The sequence below is a fragment of the Parambassis ranga genome, chromosome 3, assembly GCF_900634625.1.
Source record: "Parambassis ranga chromosome 3, fParRan2.1, whole genome shotgun sequence".
Lineage (NCBI taxonomy): Eukaryota > Metazoa > Chordata > Actinopteri > Ambassidae > Parambassis > Parambassis ranga.
This window is the reverse complement of record NC_041024.1, coordinates 2,669,938-2,691,320: the sequence shown is the minus strand read 5'-3', so window position 1 is coordinate 2,691,320 and position 21,383 is coordinate 2,669,938. Positions and strand designations below refer to the sequence as shown.

At 44.2% G+C, this 21,383-nt stretch overlaps 3 protein-coding genes across 3 annotated transcripts in view; all 3 read left to right on the top strand.

The window, feature by feature from the left end:
- Positions 1 to 2,304: 2,304 nt before the first annotated feature.
- Positions 2,305 to 4,050, top strand: LOC114433232 (troponin I, fast skeletal muscle-like). Its single transcript, XM_028401683.1, has 6 exons — positions 2,305 to 2,408; positions 2,506 to 2,542; positions 2,820 to 2,948; positions 3,059 to 3,148; positions 3,263 to 3,439; positions 3,964 to 4,050. Exons 1-6 carry the CDS (start codon positions 2,401 to 2,403, stop codon positions 4,048 to 4,050), a joined length of 528 nt encoding a protein of 175 aa, XP_028257484.1. The 5' UTR covers positions 2,305 to 2,400.
- Positions 4,051 to 4,235: 185 nt separating this feature from the next.
- aph1b (aph-1B gamma-secretase subunit) lies at positions 4,236 to 8,919 on the top strand. Its single transcript, XM_028402105.1, has 6 exons — positions 4,236 to 4,503; positions 5,202 to 5,372; positions 6,547 to 6,620; positions 6,746 to 6,868; positions 7,049 to 7,176; positions 7,339 to 8,919. Exons 1-6 carry the CDS (start codon positions 4,391 to 4,393, stop codon positions 7,504 to 7,506), a joined length of 777 nt encoding a protein of 258 aa, XP_028257906.1. The 5' UTR covers positions 4,236 to 4,390; the 3' UTR covers positions 7,507 to 8,919.
- A 1,012-nt stretch (positions 8,920 to 9,931) lies between these two features.
- The window catches only part of otog (otogelin), a 42,789-nt gene continuing 31,337 nt past the window's right edge, over positions 9,932 to 21,383 (top strand). The window contains exons 1-15 of the mRNA XM_028402238.1: positions 9,932 to 9,940; positions 10,598 to 10,758; positions 11,712 to 11,769; positions 13,163 to 13,408; positions 13,933 to 14,152; positions 15,018 to 15,134; positions 15,896 to 15,997; positions 17,836 to 17,993; positions 18,688 to 18,809; positions 18,892 to 19,100; positions 19,281 to 19,411; positions 19,499 to 19,605; positions 20,147 to 20,256; positions 21,016 to 21,141; positions 21,229 to 21,337. Coding sequence (XP_028258039.1) covers positions 9,932 to 9,940; positions 10,598 to 10,758; positions 11,712 to 11,769; positions 13,163 to 13,408; positions 13,933 to 14,152; positions 15,018 to 15,134; positions 15,896 to 15,997; positions 17,836 to 17,993; positions 18,688 to 18,809; positions 18,892 to 19,100; positions 19,281 to 19,411; positions 19,499 to 19,605; positions 20,147 to 20,256; positions 21,016 to 21,141; positions 21,229 to 21,337 — 1,985 coding nt within the window. The remainder of the gene's footprint in view (positions 9,941 to 10,597; positions 10,759 to 11,711; positions 11,770 to 13,162; positions 13,409 to 13,932; positions 14,153 to 15,017; positions 15,135 to 15,895; positions 15,998 to 17,835; positions 17,994 to 18,687; positions 18,810 to 18,891; positions 19,101 to 19,280; positions 19,412 to 19,498; positions 19,606 to 20,146; positions 20,257 to 21,015; positions 21,142 to 21,228; positions 21,338 to 21,383) is intronic.

Here is a 21,383-nt window from a genome sequence, read left to right as displayed (position 1 = left end):
AAGGAGACTCACCACTTCCGGTCAGTACATTCACAATAAGAGCTTTATTTACCTGAATAAACAGATGACTTCCGGTCACTGTGTAAAATAAAAGCTCCACTATGAAGCATATCGACCTTATTTGACTTATGAGAGGCTACTCTCATAAAAAAAACAAGACGCTATTGTAAAATGATGTTTAGCTTTAATTAGACAGTGTATTGTTTCAAATGTTTTGATCACATGATCTCATATTTTTCCTTAGAATTTAAATTTTTGCTCTCACTTTTTTAAGTTTAGAGAAATTTTAAGAGAATAAATATAAATTTAGCTACTTAATACAAACATGAAAACCTTTCACACATGAAGGAATAGGAGTTGTTTGGCCTGAGTGGTGATCCTGCAGTTTTAAAGAAATATATCCGCCCTAAACTCAAAAAAAGAAAAACAGTATGATGGGTTTTAGAGGAAAATAACCCCGTCTGATGTGAACCTTTCTTGGGCAGCCACTAAAACAGTGGTACAGTATTCTCTGTCAGGTGCAGATGTTGTTTCATTCTTGACCTTTAGGTGGCACAAAACATCCATAGATACATGTCTAAAGGCCAAGATCTGACAACTGAAGATATTTTTTCCTTTTATTCACGTTTCCTGAACGTTTCCTGTAGATGTCAAAAGCTGGCAGGTAAGAAGTCTAATCATGACCCAATCGCTCCACTGTGTGTTAAATCTGCTCAATGATAGAGCCAGTTTGTCTTTTACAAGGCAAATAAATAACTAAACTAAAAATATTTCACGAGGATTTTTTTTTACTGACACATTGAGCAACATTTTCATGTTCTCTCATTTAAATATGAAATTAGGATAAATAAAATATATTTTGTTGATTACTGATCTGTACAATTAGCTGCAGATTGAAAGATGTTGACTCAACAAGCTCATTAGGAAGGCTGGCTCGGTACTGGGAGTGGAGCTGGAGTCTGTGGTGGAGGTGACGGAGAGGAGGATACTGAGGAAACAACACGTCTCACCCCCTGCATGACACACTGCTGTCCTACAGGAGCACATTCAGCGGTAGACTGAGACGACCGAGGAGCAGCACAGAACGCCACAGGAGGTCCTTCCTCCCTGTGGCCATCAGACTGTATAACTCCTCCTCTCATCTCATCTCATCTCATCTTATCTTATAACAATTGTTCCTTTTTTGTTCAGCTTCACCTGGCAGAAAAATCCTTGATACTCCAACAAAGCACACTTTGTGGTGATAGGAAAGATGTACCACATGTCTAATATATGAAAGAATAAACTGCACTGTGTGTGTGTGTGTGTCTTCTCTTTCCTCCCAGGGTGCCTGAGCAGCTGAATACGATGGGAACCCGAAGCAGCAATAAATCCTCCCAGTTTAGAGCTGACAGCTGTTGAGAGGCTTTTTGAGGTTCACCACCAGGCAGACACACACACACACACACACACACACCATCCTGCTTTCTGGGTCTGCTGCAGGTTTTGCTTACAATATTCAGTCATGGTTTGTTTGTCTTTCATCACACTCCGATTAGAATTATTTCTTAGTTATTACTATTATCAGCACGATTACACTCAAAACATTTCACAGAGAGATAAACCAGCTACGGCAGCTGTTCCTGTTGGTGCTTCCTGTTGGTGCTTCCAGCTCTACAGAAGGCTAAATAATCACATATCCCTTCATCTACAGTCCAACATGCTTTTCTTCTGGAATGATTTCATGTTCTCTTTATTTGTTTACTGTAACTGAATCTCCTCTGGCTTTCTATTAGTGCCTCTGTGAAGCTGCAGGGATGAAGGAGGCAGACATGACAGGATCAGTCAGCTGTTACAGACTACAGCTGACTCAGAGGAAACCAAGGACAACACAAAAAGCCCTGTACAGTGATGACCTGGTGTCAGCTGGATCTATATTTGTAAATTAGACTCTGTGTGGTGATAGACTTCTCTACATTTATATATATAATGTTAGGGAGCTGCAGGATGTGTGTGTGACAGTAGAAAGAAAGTGGAAGAACATGACACTCTCTACAACAGCACGACTCACTGATGCTGTGTTTTTAACAGACTCTGGAGCTCTGAGGCGTAATCGTTTTAATTGGATTATTATCATCCTCGCTGTTTAAAGCCCTGAGTGATTGTCCTGGTTCCACACTGGCCAAAAATCCGGAAGAAAATTCCTGAAGTGTTTGTTCCAGCCTCAGCTGCTGTCGACCCTTCTGTCTGCATCTGAACCAACAGCTTCTGAAGACAACTGGTGCTGGTCTGGTATCTCACACACACACACACACACACACACACTGTACCCACATCTATAAAGAGACCAGAGAGCTGTGCTGTTTCCATTTCTTTCTCCTCTGGTCGACTGGTGGCAGCCAGGAATCAGCTGCAGGCAGGATGGCAGAGTAAGTCCTGACCTCACATGACTTTTAAAAAAAACATGAATATTACTAACAGAAACACTTTAATCACATTTTCCTTCTTGTTTGTCTTCCTGTAAAGTAAAAAGATGTCGGTGAGCCGGAGGTCTTACCTCAAGGTAACATAAGATGATGTGTGTTTTTCTGATCATTATATATAATGTGAAAACAATGTAAAGAATCCAAGATGCTTGCTGTGGCTGGATGGTGAATGAATGATGCAATTTTCTTCAAACCTGTTTTTTGGCCTTGAGTTGTGTGTTAAAACTACAACTACACACATTAATTTACTTATAAGTCAGGCGAAATTGTTGCTGTCACATCAAACACATGGCTGTGTTCCTGGTGCTGAGGTTCTGAGCTGTCACCTCCTCTTCATCCTGTTCTTTCTCTCAGAGCTTACTCCTGCAAATCGGCCAGATAATGCTGGAGGAGGAGGCCCAAGAAGCTGAGAAGGAGAAGGAGAAGTACATGGAGGAGAGCTGCCCCTCCCTCTCCATCCCAGGGTGCATGCAGGAGCTCCAGGTATGTTTGATAAACAGCCTGTAAAACGTTGTAGCATCAGTTCAGCTTTCAGACCATTTGAAGTAACAAAAAATGGCTTTTAACATAAAAATGTCTCATCCCGACAAAAGGAGCTGTGCCGGAAACTTCACAAGCAGATCGATCTGGTGGATGAGGAGCTATACGACATGGAGGTCAAAGTGACAAAATCTGGCAAGGAGGTACGTCTGTCCCCTCAAGTGTTATAGACTCTTACAAAAAGACAATAAAACCAGCTCACTGTTTTACTCAACCTCCAACACAGAACAAACATGATTTATCGTCTTCTCTGTCAGATCGACGACCTGAAGCTGAAGGTTCAGGATCTGAACGGCAAATTTAAGAAGCCCGCCCTGAAGAAGGTGCGGATGTCGGCTGACGCCATGCTGGCTGCCCTGCTGGGCTCCAAACACAAAGTGTCCATGGACCTGAGAGCCAACCTGAAACAGGTCAAGAAGGAGCTGAAAGAGGAGGTGAGTGAATCAGGTGTTTCATTAGACACAGGCAGTCTGTCTCCAGCAGGGATGACTGACTGAACTGGACCCAGGCGCAGGAGCCCAAGGACTCAGGGGACCCTGATGCACTACTATGTTATCCAAACTGATATCTTTCCTACTGTCTTTCCTATTTTATCCACCCTGATATGTTAATGGAGCCATCTAGCCACATAACACTGGTTATGTTATGCTGTGATACCTTCATAGGGCCCCTCAGTCTTTGCAGGCCCTGGTTTTCCCCCTGATACCTGAATGGGGCCCCTATCATGTAGTATGTTATTACCATATGTCTTATAGAGCCCCTTAACCAAATAACCTGTGGTATTCTGTGTCATGTTTTAATATTCACCCCTGGTTGTCCTCTGGGGGGGCCTTTTTCTCCTGTGGGGGGCCCTTTTAACTGTCTAGGCCCAGAGGCCCATTCATTTATAATCCGTCCCTGGCCTCTGGTATACTGATGTGACTGACCTGCTGCTTTTCTTTGCATGTTTTCCCTTCAGGAGAAGCCGTCAAGCGACTGGAGGAAGAATATTGAAGACAAGGCCGGGATGGACGGCAGGAAGAAGATGTTTGAGACAGAGGCCTAAATTTCAACAAACGTGTTGTTCTGCTGTTGAGCAGCATCCTGTGATTTGGGTCCATGTTGTCAAACTGTGTAAATTAATAAACTGTGTGTTTTCATGTGTCTTTGATTGAAATTGTTAGTTTGTGTTTGCTGTTGTTTTTTTCTTTTGCAATAAAGTTGTATTTGAATGTGGTAGGTGGTCACGTGTGGACGCGTGACGTCACACAAACCCTGTGATAGCCCGGTGCTGTGGGAGGAGGACCAGTTTGTAAGATTATAACCCCAAATATCTGTAAATTACTTCTTTAACGGACCCAGACAAGGCGCCTCGTCCCGCTAACTACCCCCCCGGAACAACCAAAATGACGGCGGCGGTGTTTTTCGGCTGCACCTTTATCGCTTTCGGCCCAGCCATCGCGCTGTTCCTGTTTACCATCGCCCGGGAGCCGCTGAGAGTCATTTTCCTCATAGCGGGGTGAGAATAACATTTTATTTTACTGTGGTGAGCGGCAGGAGATGGATCCTTAATACAACAAAGTGCTACCCCACGTTACAGCAGCGTTTAATTAGATAAAACCAAGCGTTTACTAGTGCTAGCTTGATTGATCGCTAGCTAGCTAACCGCTTCCTTAGCTAGATGCAATAAGTTTACGTTTACAGTACATCTTTGGCGTAATTTGGCTGTATTTTCTCACCTTTCACGTAAAACCACAGTCTATTACATTGACCAACCTGAGGCAAGGAGACATAAGAAGCCAAATAAAGTTAGACTTTAGCATCCAGTGACGCTCTGCGATTAGCTTTTCAACTAAAGGCAGTGCTAACTTTTAGTTGGGCGACACTGATGTTTTTCAATTTTCCAGGGATTTAAGTTGCTCATTTTCTTTATGCCTCAAACATCGCACTGCAGATCAATCAGGGGACGCGGGTTTTTTTTTCTCACACACATTGTCTCTTTGTTCATGCTGCATTTGTTCTTCATGTATGTTGTGACTGGTGACTTCTTGGCTTAAGGAACACTGAGTAGAATGTAAAAAGTCACATGTAGTTGGCAAATGCATTGGACTAAAATCAAACAAAACTGTACCCAGGAAGCACCATCAGGTATAATAAATATGAGCGTAAATACATGTTTACCATCCTGACCTTTAATGTCATATTTGATTCTTCCAGAGCATTTTTCTGGCTGGTGTCGCTGCTGCTGTCCTCCATGGTGTGGTTCATCTCTGTTCAGATCAGTAATAAAGAGAGCGCCGTGCAGCAGAAAGGTCTGCTCATCTTCGGTGTGGTGCTGTCTGTCCTGCTGCAGGAAACCTTCCGCTTCGCTTACTACAAGCTGCTGAAGTAAGTCGCAGTCACAGACACAGTCACACATGTTGTGTGTGCAGTGCACACTCAACAGTCTGCTGAATTTTAGTATGCACAGTGACTGTTTGCTGGTTTACTTTTCTTGTTCTCCTTCTAGATTTTGGACATGTTTATTAGGACACATTACTAATGTAGCCACTAGGGGACACTGAACCTTTATAATCTGCCCTGTGGTAAAATCAAGCGGCAACCTTCGGGGCTCAAAGTGGAAGTCCATGCGGAAGTGTCAAAACTTGTAATTCACGCTGCAACAGCTGGGGGTTGGCTCCAAAAGCGAGTAATTTCCCATAGACTCCCATGTTAAAATGGCCGACTTCACAGCAGAAAAGAACATGTTTACGGCCTGGTACAAAAAACCACTCTGGTCTCAGATGATAGGTTCTCTTCTAGTGTCAATTATACGGGGGGTGAATTTTTTTACAACCCACTCGTTTCAATTGTATTCGGACTTAAAATTACGCCTAATTATGGGCGTTGCCGCAGACAGTTGCCGTATCACAGCGTGAGTTTCCTGCTCCCACGATCGCCCGCCCCCCTAAACCCTGCTCGTGCTCTCCCTCTTTGTCCATATTTGGAGTTTTGGTGGACGTGACGCTGCCAACATGGCGGCGGTCATCACGTCCCGGAACCTCCCACCGAGCCTCAAAACAGCTCTTCAGAAACAAACGGGTGACGTCACGGAAGCTCTGTCCATAGTTTTTACTGTCAATGGGTAAAATGAATAACTAATGCTGCCATTTGGCAGGTTGGTGGTAAATAATTCAGTACATCATCCATACATAATTTGTCATAAGACATGAAATTGTGTGTTATGAAGACGATACACCCAAATTTACATTGTTTTAAATTCAGGTAGAGTTGTATCATTTTCTTTATTTTGACAAAATTAAAGCATTAAGTCAAGTTACAGCTTACAAAAGAAACTGTTCTGCACTCTTCATCATCATTATCATCTCACTCCCATTGTTTAGTGAGCATGTTTATTGTCTCACTTTGTCCCAGTTTCTACCTTTTGAACTGTTAAAGGCTCGTTGTTGCAGCTCCTATCACCTTCCACTAGCTGACATACATTTCTGTAATTAATGTTCTTGTTTACGGTACACAGTGAACTTGCAGCCAAGACTCTGACGTATGTGTGTTTTTCTTGCAGGAAAGCGAATGAAGGGCTCCTCACTCTCAGCCAGGAGGAAACCATGCCCATCTCCATACGGCAGCTGGCCTACGGTACAGTCTGCACTTTACAACTCTGCTAAGGGTTTCTGCTAACTTGTCTATTTATTACCGCTTATCTGAGCTGATTTTAGCAGGTTATTATAGCTCCTTGCATATTTATTGTTGTTTTATCTCAGTGTCTGGCCTCGGTTTCGGCTTCATGAGCGGGGCGTTCTCTGTGGTGAATATCCTGGCTGACTCTGTGGGGCCGGGGACTGTGGGGATCCATGGAGACTCACAGCACTACTTCCTGTCTTCAGGTAACAATTCGTCTATGATCTAAACTACTTTAAAAGCTATAGCCAATCCAACACACAACACAACACACATTAATCTGCATTAATCTGTTAGTTCAGCTGGGCTAGTTTAGGGGGCCTGTTTTTTGTCTGACACCTTAATGTAACTCCCATGAAGTTTATCAAACTGTTGCACTCTTTCAGCCTTCATGACGATGGCCATCATCCTGCTCCACATGTTCTGGGGTGTCGTCTTCTTTGACGCCTGCGAGAAGCAGCACTGGTGGGCGGTGGCTGCTGTTGTCATCAGTCATCTTGTTGTGTCCTGCCTGGTAAGTGACACAAGTTGTGCTGATTTGATACAAGATTTTATAAGCAAAAGCCTTAAAGATGTGAGGATGTGGTTCTTTTCTGTATTTATAATTAGTCTATAATTTAGTCACTCTGAGGATAACCCATATCAAAAGCTGATGTCTGACTCTTGTGTCCTGCAGACCTTCCAGAACCCAGAGTACGTCGCCAGCCTGGTTCCCACTTACGTCATTTTGTTTCTGATGGGCGTCTGGGCCTTTTACTCGGCCGGCGGCTCATTCAGGAACCTCAAACTCTGCCTCACCTGCAAAGACAAGGACTTCCTGCTGGCCAACCACCGGCCAAGATAATGCAGCACGCCTGGCAGCGTGCAGGACTGTATCCAAAGATCACAGAGTTCACACACAGGCTCATACACACCGACTGCCGTGAAGAACGAGTGTTAACTCTGTCAGTCTGCTGTTCCAGGTGTTTGTCATCTTCAACTCTAAAAGTAAACATGCTGGGAGTTCCTAAAGGGACAAAGACGGCAGATTATTCAAAAACACATTTGGTCTGTTTGGCTGATAAACATCATCTTCCCAAATCTGGATTTATTGTAATGAACAAATCTTCGTGTACATAATCCTGATTTTTTTCTTTTTTAATTACCCGATGTGTAGATCGTGAAACATTAGTTGCCTTTGACTCAAAACAAACAGATGTATTCATTTTAACTCGGTCCTCCTGAAATCATGATTGATTACATTACATTATTCATTTGACCAAATCTCAAAGATAACAGTGATGAGTTCAGTTTTCCTTCTCGTGGTGGTTGGTGTTTCTCTTCTTCTGTCATTTTGTTTAGCTGAATGTCAGCAGAACTCAGAAGTAGTTCTCTGCCTTTAAGAGGCGAGCGGCTCAGACCGGCTTTAAAGCCAGTATCAAGACAGACAGAAGTCAAACTGGCAAAAACTCTGATACAGAAACTGTATCTGCATCTTTCCAATAAATAGAATGTGTGTTCGATAATTATAAGCGGCTAAGTCCACACTCTTTTCTTTAACTTCCTCACAGATCAGATGACTTGTCCGTGTACACAAACACACTGTAAGCCAGAGCAGCTGGGAGTGTGTGCTCCGTGATCTCTGAATGTTCACTTCCTTTGTTGCCTTTTCTCTTCTATTTTTTCGTTGTTTGTGTTGCGAGCGTGGACGTCGATGTGTTCAGTATGGTAGTGACTCCTCACAGTGAATGTTTTTCTTTGCACCAGATTTTTTTGTTGTTCTTGTTGTTGTACAGTTTTATATAGATCAGAGTCAGCTGTGTTTCATGACAATGGGACGCGAGCTCCAGATGGAAATTGTGACATTTTGAGTGGTCTGCTTTGTGCTGGCGCTTTAATACAACGACAGAATCAAACACACAGAACGAGCCTGAAAGCTTTGTTGGGTTCACCTGGCTGAACGTACAGCACGGAGACCTGTGGAGGATGTGGTGTGTGGTGCTGTTGAACTGTTCAGCACAAAAAGAGGCTCGACACTTCTTCATTAAAACAAGAAGGGTTGGGCAGAGTCGTAAAATTCCCAAACATGGCATCAGTTTGATGTGCAGTAGTTCTTCAGTGTCATCATTTGGATTATATCAACGAGCTGTGTATTACACAGGCGTTTAGTTATTGGTGGATCGGGGTCCTTAGCAGCAGATCCAGAGCTCGGTTTCTAGTCCTTGATGAGTGTCCTGTCAAATAAATGCAAAAGCTCCTAAATAAACATTAAAAGGAACAAACTGAACTCTCACACTTCAGTTCTTCTCTCTAAATATTTGCATCTTGGGCGACTTTATGCAGCTCAGCAGCACCACAGACGTCCTATACAAGATTTTTGGCCACCTCTTCACCTCCCTCTGTGCACTGTTATCTGGTCACAACGTTTAATGTGTACAATTTGTTTAAAATAAAGACTAAAGCTGTTCCCATCAGGATCTACTGCCGTTTGTGTGCATGCAGAAACAGTTGGTCATTTCATGGCATCTCTAATGAGCAGTCTGCAGAACACAAAGCAGGCGCCAGGTTTCCACGACAAGAGTGTGTGTCTGTCTGTGTGTGTGTGTGTGTTACATGAAGCAGAAGGATGCTTCAGATTTCATGTCGGCAGAGTCGTAGAGCTGTAAGAGTGGGTGTATGTGAGATTAAGAAGCTAATCACACATACAGATCACAGGCGTTTTTGTATGTTGCCTCCTAAACTCTTCCCTCCTCTCTGTCCCCCGCTCTCCTCCTCCTCAGGTCCCGTTCCCATTTATGAAATCAGACACCTCCTGGTCAGCCCAAACACAAAGCCTGCTGGGGTCTCCGAGGGCTTCCGTCACTCAAAGGCCTTTTTTTTTTACCCAGACAGCCGACAGACAGACACGGGACGAGCGTTTCCTCTGCCGAAAACCAGACTTTCACATGCAAATACTGCAAGTCTGTACAGCCGGTGACACCGAGGTCACCTCTGATGGTACCAGAGGTTCAGGGTACCAGAAGGTCATGTGTTCAAGTCCAGGTCAGGCAGCAACAGGAAACACTGAGGTAGATTTACTGCAGAATGTCATTGTTTTAAAATGTACAATTTAACAAATGAACAAATATGAATGTTCATTACCAGGCAGACATTCAAAGGATGTGTTTTCACAGCTGGAACATTTTGCCCTCCAGGGGGCAGCAGAGAGAAAGTGTTTATTTTTAGTAAAAGAAGTCACTCAAATACTAAATGTCTCGTACATGGAATGATTATTTAAACAACTGACGGAGATGGAGCAGGTGGGGGTGATGGAGGAAACATTGCTGTCCTTTATAAGTCCCCTACTTTTTTATCAGTTCAGGTTCTGTACTGACAATGTTTAAAACTCACATTAAAAGGAGAAAAAAGTGACAATTGTCCCCTTCTACAAAATTTCTGAGTCCCAAAAAAAAATTGCAATATAATTGAATTGAATTTAAACCGTTGTTTTTTTGGGACATTTTTCTGTCAAAAAATTACATTTTAGTGTCGTAGGATGAAGATTAAATACTCAAATGTACTCAGTTATGTTCCTATGTTCCCAACAGATAATTTCAGAGCGGATATGCTTAATCTTAATCTGCAATGCGGTGAAGATAAAATATTTTCCTGTGAAGGTAAAGTAAAGAAATGAGTGAGTCAGCTTTAACACAGTCCTGTGTGTGTGTGTGTGTGTGTGTGTGTGTGTGTGTGTGTGTGTGTGTGTGTGTGTATCACACAGATGTGTCCACATCCCAGCCCGCCACTGAACATTGGCCACAAGGGGGCGCTCCTATTCAGAGTTCTCAGGTCATTTGTTTCAGTGAAGTTAAATAATTATATATATATGTTGATAGGTTTTATAGATCGTATAATCGAACCCTCTGCGGTGTGTGTGTGTGTGTGTGTGTGTTTCTTCTCTGGTTGTGTCACTTCAGGCTCTGCTGCTCGGCCCCGCCCACACGCGCGCCCACCTGTGCATGCATTATGCTAATGAGCAGGTGCAGCGGTTCTTGAGGCGCGCCGCGGGCCGCTCGGGGATGAGCCGGATGGAGCAGCGCGGGGAGCAGCGGGAGTCCAGCCGGAGGCTTTTCACCAGGTGATGCTGTCCAAGCCCGACTGACGGCGGATCCGCGAAACACGAATGGATCCCTATGTAAGACGGAGCTGGAGAAGAAGGCCGTTCCACGTCATAACTTTGTATTTTATCCTAATTTATCAAGGTGAGTCAGGCACGCGGCTCCCTGCGGGACGTGAAGCGCGTTTCTGAACCAAACTTTATGAATATTTATTGATTTGATGAAGCTGAGAAAAAGAGTTTTAGAGAAGGAATTCTGCTGTAACCGGCAGCGCGGCGTCTTTCTGCGCTTTATGTTTGTTTTAATCTGAGTTTCTTTTGTTTTTTGTGAGTCAGGTGTTTTTTTTTTTACAGTTTTTATTTGTTTGTTTGTTTTTCTTGATTTCAGCGCATCTTTCCTGGAGCGTGGAGAGAGTGAACGCTTCTAACAGAGAGGAGTTTAATAAGTGAGTTTTTGTTTCTACATTTCTTCATTTTAGCACTTTAATTTTTATTCATTCATATTTATTAATATTTAATACTTTTACATATTGTATAGTTTGTTTTTTCTATTTTTACTTTTAAACATTTTCATAGTAAACATTTTCCTTATTTGTCGATAAGTTTAATTCTCATACCTCACATTTTCCAGTGATTCATAATTGTTTTGAAATCATTTTTAAAGTTATTGATGTAAAATAGAAATTATTGAGTTAATTGATCAAACAGAAAAACTCACTTCAGTGTATTAACTATATATTAACCTGATAAATTGTGACTATTTCTGATGCTTTAATTGACTAATTGATACCAATATGAAGTGAACAGCTGCAGACCACAGACACCGGTTATGATTATTGTTATTATTACTGTGATATTTTGCTGTTCGGGTGTTGTTGGGGTTCCTGGTTGGTGGTGGGTTTGTGGTGTCAGTGGTGGTGTTGGGGGGGAAAGCTGCAGCAGGAACAAACCTCTCCTTGTTCTCTGTGTCCCAGCAGCGGGAGCAGCAGGATAAAGCAGCAGAAATGGGACACCGCTTCCCAGGGAGGGCAGGTAGGCAGCTGCATTGATCATTGATGCTGATGGAGCTGCTTCAGGCAGCAAACACCCACACAGCCGGAGATCAACGGAAAAATCGGCAGCACTCCCATCTCACCCGCTCAGCTTTTAGATCCCACAACATGCAACTTAATGAGTCCAACTAATCCATCATTTGTTCTTGGATGTGCAGAGAAGTAACCCTTAAAATGATGTTGCTGATCATCAAATGAAAAATACACAGATTTCCTATGAGATCTGGTTGAAATTGTGCCGAGACAGCACGCAGAGATATTACCTAAAACATCTTGTTCCCCCTTTCGTCGTTCCACGCTGACATTTGTTCCTCAGAAACAGACAAGCGAGGGAGTCCCAGCAGGAATACACAGTAGCCGCTCTGTTGTTTCGCTCTTCCTCTATCAGTGCTGCTATCAGCCTGAATGTGTCTGCTCTTTTTGTCCGGCTTCCCTTTGGCTCGGGGAGGCGTGAGAATCCGGTTCAAACTATAGGAACTCGTAAACGAACAATGCTATTAGTAGCACAGGTCACAGGTCAGACGCACAATAAAAAGAAGACCTATCACGTGTCACATCTCCGAGCGCACACACTCTCACAATCAGGACATCTGGGTCGACATGCTGCTAGTGTTTGACCTGCTCAGTCTTCATATCTCTGATACTGATCAGTGATGAATAATTCACCGTCACCTACCCCCTGGTAGACCCCTTACACCTCACCCCTGCCATCTGCTTTGTTCCTGCTCTTTGAGATGAAAGCCTGGGTTTGAGGGCTCAGGTGTCCAGGGAGGCTCAAAGTGTAGAAACAAGGCTGGAGCGAAGAGGTTTTCAATCCTACACCACAAAAATCTGCCAAAAATGTTTAGAGATTTTCACGAGGAAGGATTCACTCCCTGATAAAGATCTTTCAACAATGAAAGGGAAAACACGGGAGGGGAGGGTTCGTCGACCTGGAGGGGAAAGCTGTTGGAAGTCACAGAGCAGTCAGGCTGGATGACAGGTCTTTTCTCTCACACCTCTTCTCTCCAGCTCCATCCTCACCAGTCAGGACTCCGGTTTCTGGGAGGATTTTTTATTTTATTTTTGTACAGAATTGTAAAAGTTTTGGATGTCTTACGATTTAATCAAATCTTTATTAATCCGTCACCTGAGAGCTGAGCAGATTTGCTTATTAAATTAAATTCAGTGGATTAATTAAACAAATCAGAGTGCATAACAAGGACTTTATGTGGTGGCTGTACTGGCACCAAACAGCACCGATATCAAAATGATCTGATTTCATATATTTGGATGTAAGAGGCTCTGAAGCGTTGCTCCGTCAGATCAAGATAAAGTTTACGACTGAATGGTTGCATGAAACACATCTGCTGACGCTGTTTCTCTCTTTGAAGGAGGTCGTGAGAGCAGCTGCTGCGTTAGAGACCAACACATCTGCCTCCAGTCAGACACTGATCAGCCGGACTGCTGCGTCCAATCAGATGTCCAATCAGATGTCCAATCAGATGTCCTCCAGCACAGAGAGGACCCTAAACTCATCATGGAGCCTCAGCTCTGACAAATCATCTGCACAAATGGCTCCATCTAATCACACACCATCAAGAACAATATCCAGCCAATCACCAGGCAGCACAGTGCAAGCAAGCCAATCACAAACAAGCCAATCACAAACCACCACAGCGACAATTGGCCAATCACCAGGCAGCACCACAGCAACCGTTAAATTATCAACCATGACTGCACAAACCAGCCAATCGCCAGGCAGCATCGCACACACCAGCCAAGCCCAAACAACCACAATGACAACCAGCCAATCACAGGGCAGCACAACACATTCAAGCCAATCATTAACTGATAAAACACAAACTACCCAATCACAAACCAGCCCAGTAGCAGCTAGCCCATCATCCACCACCATAGCATCAACCAGCCAGTCACTAGGCGACACAAAGTATCCCAGCCAATCGGCAGCAACCACACAACACAGTCTATCAAAAAGTAGCCCTCTATCAACCAGCCAGTCACCAGGCCACACAGCACACACTAGACACCAACCAACTACCACTGAAACAACCAGCCAATCACCAACAATCACAGCATCAACCAGCCAATCACCAACAACCACAGCATCAACTAGCCAATCACCAACCACATCATCAACCAGCCAATCACCAACAACCACAGCATCAACCAGCCAATCACCAACCACATCATCAACCAGCCAATCACCAACAACCACAGCATCAACCAGTCAATCACCAACCACATCATCAACCAGCCAATCACCAACAACCACAGCATCAACCAGCCAATCACCAACAACCACAGCATCAACCAGCCAATCACCAACCACATCATCAACCAGCCAATCATCAACAACCACAGCATCAACTAGCCAATCACCAACAATCACAGCATCAACCAGCCAATCACCAACAATCACAGCATCAACTAGCCATTCGCCAACAATCACAGCATCAACTAGCCATTCGCCAACAATCACAGCATCAACTAGCCATTCGCCAACAATCACAGCATCAACTGGCCAATCACCTACAACCACAACATCTATCAGCCAATCACCTACAACCACAGCATCGACTAGCCAATTACCAGCCACAATAACACAAACCAGCCAATCACCTACAACCACAGCATCAACCAGCCAATCATCAGCATCCACTATAACTTCCAATCAATCACTAAAAAGCACACTTTCTCGTCAATCACCAGGTAGCACCACAGAAACCAGCCAATCGTCAACAACCCCAACACCATCTGTCCAATCACCAACACAAACCAACCAGTCTCAAATTAGCCCCAGTCATTCCATCCCATCACCAACCACCACAACACAAAGCAGCCATTTACCAAGCAGCCAATCATCACCAAGTACAGCTAGAAAATCATTAAACAGCACAACCACTGCTGCACCAGCTAGCCGATCGCTAACTAGCATAGCAAAAACTATCCAGTCACCGCAAAGCACAGAGCACGTCAGTCAACGAGCAGTCAGCAAAGCACCAACCAAGACCCCCTCTAACTATTCAGGAGGCAATGCTAAAATATCCAACCAATCACCACTCACTTCAGCATCGCCTGACCAATCAGCAGCTGCTTTGATACCAACTAATCAATCAGAGTCTGATCCTTCACATCACTTATCACACAACTTCCACACATCTAACAACCAATCACTGCCAGGTTCAGCACGATCTGACCAATCCCTGACGAGCTTAAACCAATCAGCATCACCAGGAAACACAGTGGGCGGAGCCTTCTCACCACATGAGCATCCAGCTAATGTGTCACAGCTCACCAGGCAGGCGAAGGAGGCGCTGAGGTCATCGTTACGAAGGGTTCAAGGTGGGTTTGGAACTAAGGGTTAAAATTGAAACAGTCATTTTTACTGCTATTTTTTATGTTTTTGTCTTTTTAATTTCTGAGTTAACCTTCAGAAATGGTTCAGTCCCCCCCACCGACGAATTGCTTTAATAAATAATAATATTTCACCAGAAATTCTAAAAAATCATACACACAATTGCATTTTATTTCATAGTTTTGCTGTGTATGGCTTCAATCTGCACTGTTTGGATTGTAAATTTAGGCGAATCTCTAGTTTGGGACAACCACTGACATTTGTTCTTCCTAAAGTGATCCAAAGTTTACTAACTGTCCTTCAGTGATGCTGGAAAAACTCTGTCAATGTGGCTTTAAACAGTCCCTCTGTTGTACCTCCCCTCCTTACAGAGTCAACAGCAGGAAAATAGCTGTTATCTGATTGTGCAGCCCACTCCCACAGACCCCCGTTATCATACCTGTGCTAGTGGGGGATGTGGCTGAGTGGGCAGATAAGCTGTAAGCCCACTCAGCAGATGGTGTTACTGCAGGATGAGGAGCCATCATTTGGTAGCCAGTGGTGTGTTCACTCACTGGAACACTTGTTGGGGCCCCCATGACTCCCTGTGAGTGCTGACAGCTGGCAGCTTCTCCTTAAAGATGTGCCCTCAGAATCAGCCGCCTGTGACCGTGGCGGTTAGCAAAGTGTCTCATAGGTTTGATGTGTAAATGAACAAACAACTCACAATTGTTTTTGTGTCATTTCTTTGTGTGTGTGTGTTTTATAGAGGAGCCATGTGTGTTTCCCTGCCTGAACGGAGGACAGTGCGTCCAGTCAGAGTCATGTGACTGCAGCTTGTACCAGGCCACTGGACACAGATGTCAGACAGGTGAGCTGACAACACACCTGACGTTCTTCTCATAAATAAACCATTTTGTTTAATTACAATGCAGAAACAATTTAAATGGTGTTACATATGATCTAAAATGCAGTTGAATATTTATCTGACTCTTCAAAGTAGTCAGAAGTCAAGATTGCAGAGACTTTTGACTTTTATTAACCACACAAAGTCTGTTTGTCTCCTGGATGGATTCTGAAATCATGTTATTGAATAACAAACTGAGAATCTGCAGATATGGTGTTTACATTTCCAAGAGTTCAAATCGAGGCAACTGGACTCAAGGATGGTTTTTTGAAGACATTTCGCCACTCCCCCGAGTGGCTTCTTCAGTTCTGCTACTTTTCTGGTTGGGAATCTGAGTTTTATGTGTTCAGGACCTCTGTGGGTGGATCTTGCAGGAGCTCACATGACTAAGATCCCTATAGCTGGTTAATGGTCAGTTAATGATGGGCCATCAACTAGTGAGGCATTAGCTCTCACCTGTTTACAACTCTGTTTCTTCATCCCTTCCTAGCAGACTTCACTCACATTCAAACTCTTAACAACGAGCCGTCAACTAGTCCTGCACATGGCCCAGACACAGTTTCTGGTCGTTAACTGACCATTAACCAACTATAGGGATCTTATACCCCGTTCACACTGGGGAAAAAATGTGGCTTAAGCAGGATTCGGCCGCATCCAGATCAATCCAGATGTGTTTTTTTTCCGAGTGTGAACACCTCAAATCCGGCTGTATCCAGTTTGATTTCAATCGATCCACCTCTCGTGGGTGGATCTAGCCAGATTGGCTCAAATGTGGCTCAGGTGTGAACGCAAATGTGGCGAGCGAATCCGGCTAGCGACATGCTACTTCCGGTTAGCGACATGCTACTTCCTTTTAGCGATGTGCTACTTCCGGTTTACGGGGCGCGACACGGGACAAAAAACCGCATGACGCATGCGCACACGCGGTCCTACTGCGGCGTGAATGGACTCTGTATATTACGAGGCACCACCTAGTGGTTTGGAGGACAGCAAACATGCTGGATGAAGCCGGATTGAGTGCGGACACAAGTGTGTGCTAGCCAGATTTGAAAATAGATCTGAACGCATCCAGCTTAAAGGCTGTCTGGGCTCAATCCTACTCTAGCTGGAATGACTTTCTCCAGTGTGAACGGGGCCTTAGTCATGTGAGTTCCTGCAAGATCCACCCACAGAGGTCCTGAACACATAAAACTCAGATTCCCAACTAGAATAGTAGCAGAATTGAAGAAGCTACTTGGGGGAGTGGTGAAACATCTTCAAAAAACCATCCTTGAGTCCAGTTGCCTTGATTTAAACTCTTGGAAATGACTATGACCTGATTTATGGTGTTTACAGTGACAAAAATATTTTCATGTGATTATGATGCTTTCCCAAACACACTGACACAGCCACACAACTTGAGACAGTGATGAGTTATCACACGTTTCTTAAGATTATGATTAAGAAAACCTTTATTAGTCCCACAATGGGGAAATTGCGTTTCTGTTCCTCTTCCTCTTTTTTCTCTCATTCTTGGATGCATCCCGACCAGATCAGCCTCACTGCCTTCATCAGCATCACAATGTTCGGAGTGCTGGGATGTTGCTAGCTTTTTAGGGCTGAGGTGGTTCAGGCCAAAGTGGATTTAAAAGAGGGTGACTGTTGGACTTACATTCCTAGATTTAACACTTATATACTGATTTAGGAGCAACAGTATGTCTGTTATCGGCTAATTAAAGATCAGTACTGAATTTTAGATGAGGTGATTGACTGTTAAATACTCATTTTCCACATGCTTTCCTTCCCTTTTTCATCTTTCCCAGTTCCAAACCCCGGCTTTGAGAGGGAGATGACGTGCAGGGCATGGGGTCAGTACAACTTTGAGACCTTCGACGGCCTTTATTACTACTTTCCTGGCCGATGCACCTACACTTTGCTGAGGGACTGCGAGGAAACCACTCAGGCCAGCATCGTCGTCCAGGTGAGCTGGAAATCAATCCTCCTCAGACGTTTTTCAGTTCGACGCCTGCTTCCAGTCGAGGAGGCCTTGGACTCCAAACACACTCCTCTCCTTTCTGACTTGTGCGAGGTTCAGCCTGAGCCTGAGGAAAAGATTTGCTCTGAAGATTAGTGAAAGCTATCTGGTTATTAGAGTCAATTACCATTAAATAGTGCAATTACCCGCTATGCCTTGAAAGTATCTGCAACAGACCGGGACTTTGTTCCCTGAAAAGGCAGCAGATACTGTATCTGTGGATGGGAAAACCAAACCAAAGAGATCCAAATGCATTTTAATTGTTGATTCATGATCATGCCTTTAACAACAGAACACAAAGAAGAGAGATGCCATTTTCTTTAGTAGAACTCCATGCTGCCATAAAACGAGTGGTGTCTTCTGTAGACAAATATATATTGTATAGTTTATTAAAAATGCTAATATCAGGGGATTTTCAGGTCACTTAGTTTCAGATTCCTGCTGAAGCTAATTTGCTCTGATTATATTTTTATATTTTTGTGGAGTAAACTGACAAAACAGGCAGCTTTTTCTTAGTTTCTCTCAAGTTCAGCCGCATTGTGGCATTCCCAGATTGTCCTTGAATGCAGCTAAGACAGACAGGAGGAATTGTTTTTCGTCTTTGTTGTACTGCATGCTTACATTGCACACCTGTTTGCAGGTCCACAATGACCCGGGCTGCAGCTCTGCTCCCTACAGCTGCCAGCGATCTGTCAGTGTCTTCCTGCCATGGGAGGGCGAGGTCCGGCTGCACGCCACCAACGTGACCTTCAAAGGCCAAAGGTCAGCACTGCTTATCTTATGTCTTTACAGAGGAGACGATGGCGTCTGTACCGTGGTGGATTCACTGACTGTCTGTGTTTAGTTTGCAGCTGCCGCATCACATCCATGACCTGCAGCTGGAGCAGATCTCGCAGTATGTGCTGGTGACGCAGCAGCACGGCTTCACGCTGGCCTGGGAGGGGCGCAGCGGCTCCGTCTACATCAAACTCAGCCCGGAGTTCGTGGGCAGGACCTGCGGCTTGTGTGGTAACTTCAACGCTGACGTCCAGGACGACCTGAAGACGAGCTACGGTGAGAGCGCTCTGAACTGTGTGGCAGAACATCAAAAGCAGAAGGCAGAGTCATGCTGCTGTCCCACTTTTTGGCATGTCCATGAATGCAATGATCGTTTTTTGACTGAACAGATTATTTTTCATTTTATTCTAAATATGATGATGATGATGATGTAAGTATGTACTCTGTGTGTCTCAGGTGTGCTGACTCCTGAGATTGAAATGTTTGGGAACAGCTGGGTGGAGGCGGATCCACACCAGGAAAGATGTCCCATGGTGCCGTCTGGCTTCCCTTCCCCCTGTGCTGCAGTCGATGCTCAGGGCCTGATGGTAAGAAGTCAGATAAAGCGGGAACAAAATGACATAAACTGAATGCTGACTGAAAATAATTTGTGTGTGTGTGCCTTGTGTGTGCAGAAAGTTGAGGAAATTTGTGCGATGCTGCTGGATCCACCGTTTCAGAGCTGCCACGACTTTGTCAGTCCACTGTCCTACATGGCCAGCTGCTCCAACGACCTCTGCATGTAAGAACTACAGATTATCATCTATTATCTGAGAGAAAAAGTAAACTGGGCTTTAACGTGGAGCTCTGTGGGAATTGACTCTCATGTGGCCACTGGAGGAAGTGCTGTTTGTGGGTTCGGCCCTTTTTAATGTTTATTCCTTTGCTCACATCTTTCATGTTTAAGTTCTGAGTGGGTTTCCATCTACAGAGAAGACTGTGTGCACTTCTTGTTAAAACCATCCCACTCAGATAACCAAAGACACTCAGCTGTGCCTTTTGGTGGCTCAGGTCCATGATCCTGAACGTGCCCCCCCTTCTGTTGGTAACATTAGCCCCGGGCAATCTGCTCCTACCACTAAAGACAAAACTGTTCAGAATCTAATTTGCTTTATCAGAACATCACTCTAACAGCCACGACTACAACAAACTTTGCTCTTCTGAGGCAGCAGCAGGTTGGTGCTTATTTATCCGAATCAGTTCAGCGTCCCTTGTTCTGTAGCCACACCTCTCCTGGCTCTGCTCAAAGAGTCCTTTTCTGTTGTTTTTTTGCTCTGCTGAAGGTCGGGTCCCAGCGGCGATGTGGTATGCCAGGTGTTCAGCGAGTACGCCCGGGCCTGCGCCCATGCTGACCACCCACTGCACGACTGGAGGCAGCACATTCCTCAGTGTGGTACGTTTTTACAGGTGTTTTTAAAACAAGTGCCACCGAGAACCAAAAAAACCTGCTGCTGAGATTTATGTCGTTTTTTTATTCTTATTTTGAACGGTTTGTTTTGGGGAGGCGGCGTCTTACACCAGCATCAGGGCAGCTAATATCATGTTTGCCTGAGAAATTCAGAAGGTACACGAGAGACAAAATGGCAAATTCTTGTTTTACAATCAATTTAATGTGAACATTAATGATATATAATCGCATTAACTTGTAATATAATTGCTATTTATGAGATACATGCTCCGTCTTAGAGGAATTACCTTACTGTAGAGGTCAGCTGCATCACACCTGACATGGAACAGAGTCCAGCAAGAAGGTACAGGACGTAAAAATTAACCCACAATAAACCATTCCTAACTGTCCAGACATATAATATGTCATACATAATGAAGGCATTTCTGATGATGGGACATTTGTGTAACGTTCTACCCTGAACTTCTTTCATGCTCAAGTCAGCTGCAGCAGATTTAATGTACAAGTGATTAATACATTTTTACCATTTCCATTAAAATAAAAGTCACTAAAATCACTTTAAATAGTTTCATCATCAGATTATGTCCATTTAATATATTCCTGTATTTGCTGTCATCACTATGACATCATCATTATAATTCTCATTTGATTACTGGCAGAAGCTCATCTGCAGCCTCTGCAAACTTGACTCTTTGCAGTAGAACTGTTTTCACATGTACGTTGTGGTGTCGTTGTTGTGTGCAGAGACTCGGTGTCCTCTCGGACTGCAGCACCGGGAGTGCATCAGCTGCTGCCCGGCCTCCTGCAACCTGGAGCGAACGTGCATCGACAGCAAGCTGGCCTGCCTGGACGGATGCTACTGTCCTGAGGGTGAGTGTTGTGATCCCAAAATATGTTTTCTGTTGGTCGGTCTGTCTGTCTGTGGTAGTTATTCATGGATGGTGTCTGATGATCCAGGTCTGATCTATGAGGATGGCAGCTGTGTGACGCCCTCTGACTGCCCCTGTGAGTACCACGGCATGTTTTATCCATCCGGACAGACGCTGCAGGAGGAATGTAATAACTGGTGAGCATCCCTCTCTTACTCCTTTTGGAAACAGCTTTAATTCACC

Coding starts and splice junctions, on each gene's coding strand:
- LOC114433232 (XM_028401683.1), top strand. Junction 2,543..2,819: donor GCCGGAGGTCTTACCTCAAG/GTAACATAAGAT, acceptor TCTTTCTCTCAG/AGCTTACTCCTGCAAATCGG. Junction 2,949..3,058: donor GGTGCATGCAGGAGCTCCAG/GTATGTTTGATA, acceptor TCCCGACAAAAG/GAGCTGTGCCGGAAACTTCA.
- aph1b (XM_028402105.1), top strand. CDS start 4,391: ATGACGGCGGCGGTGTTTTTCGGCTGCACCTTTATCGCTTTCGGCCCA. Junction 6,621..6,745: donor CATACGGCAGCTGGCCTACG/GTACAGTCTGCA, acceptor GTTTTATCTCAG/TGTCTGGCCTCGGTTTCGGC. Junction 6,869..7,048: donor GCACTACTTCCTGTCTTCAG/GTAACAATTCGT, acceptor GCACTCTTTCAG/CCTTCATGACGATGGCCATC.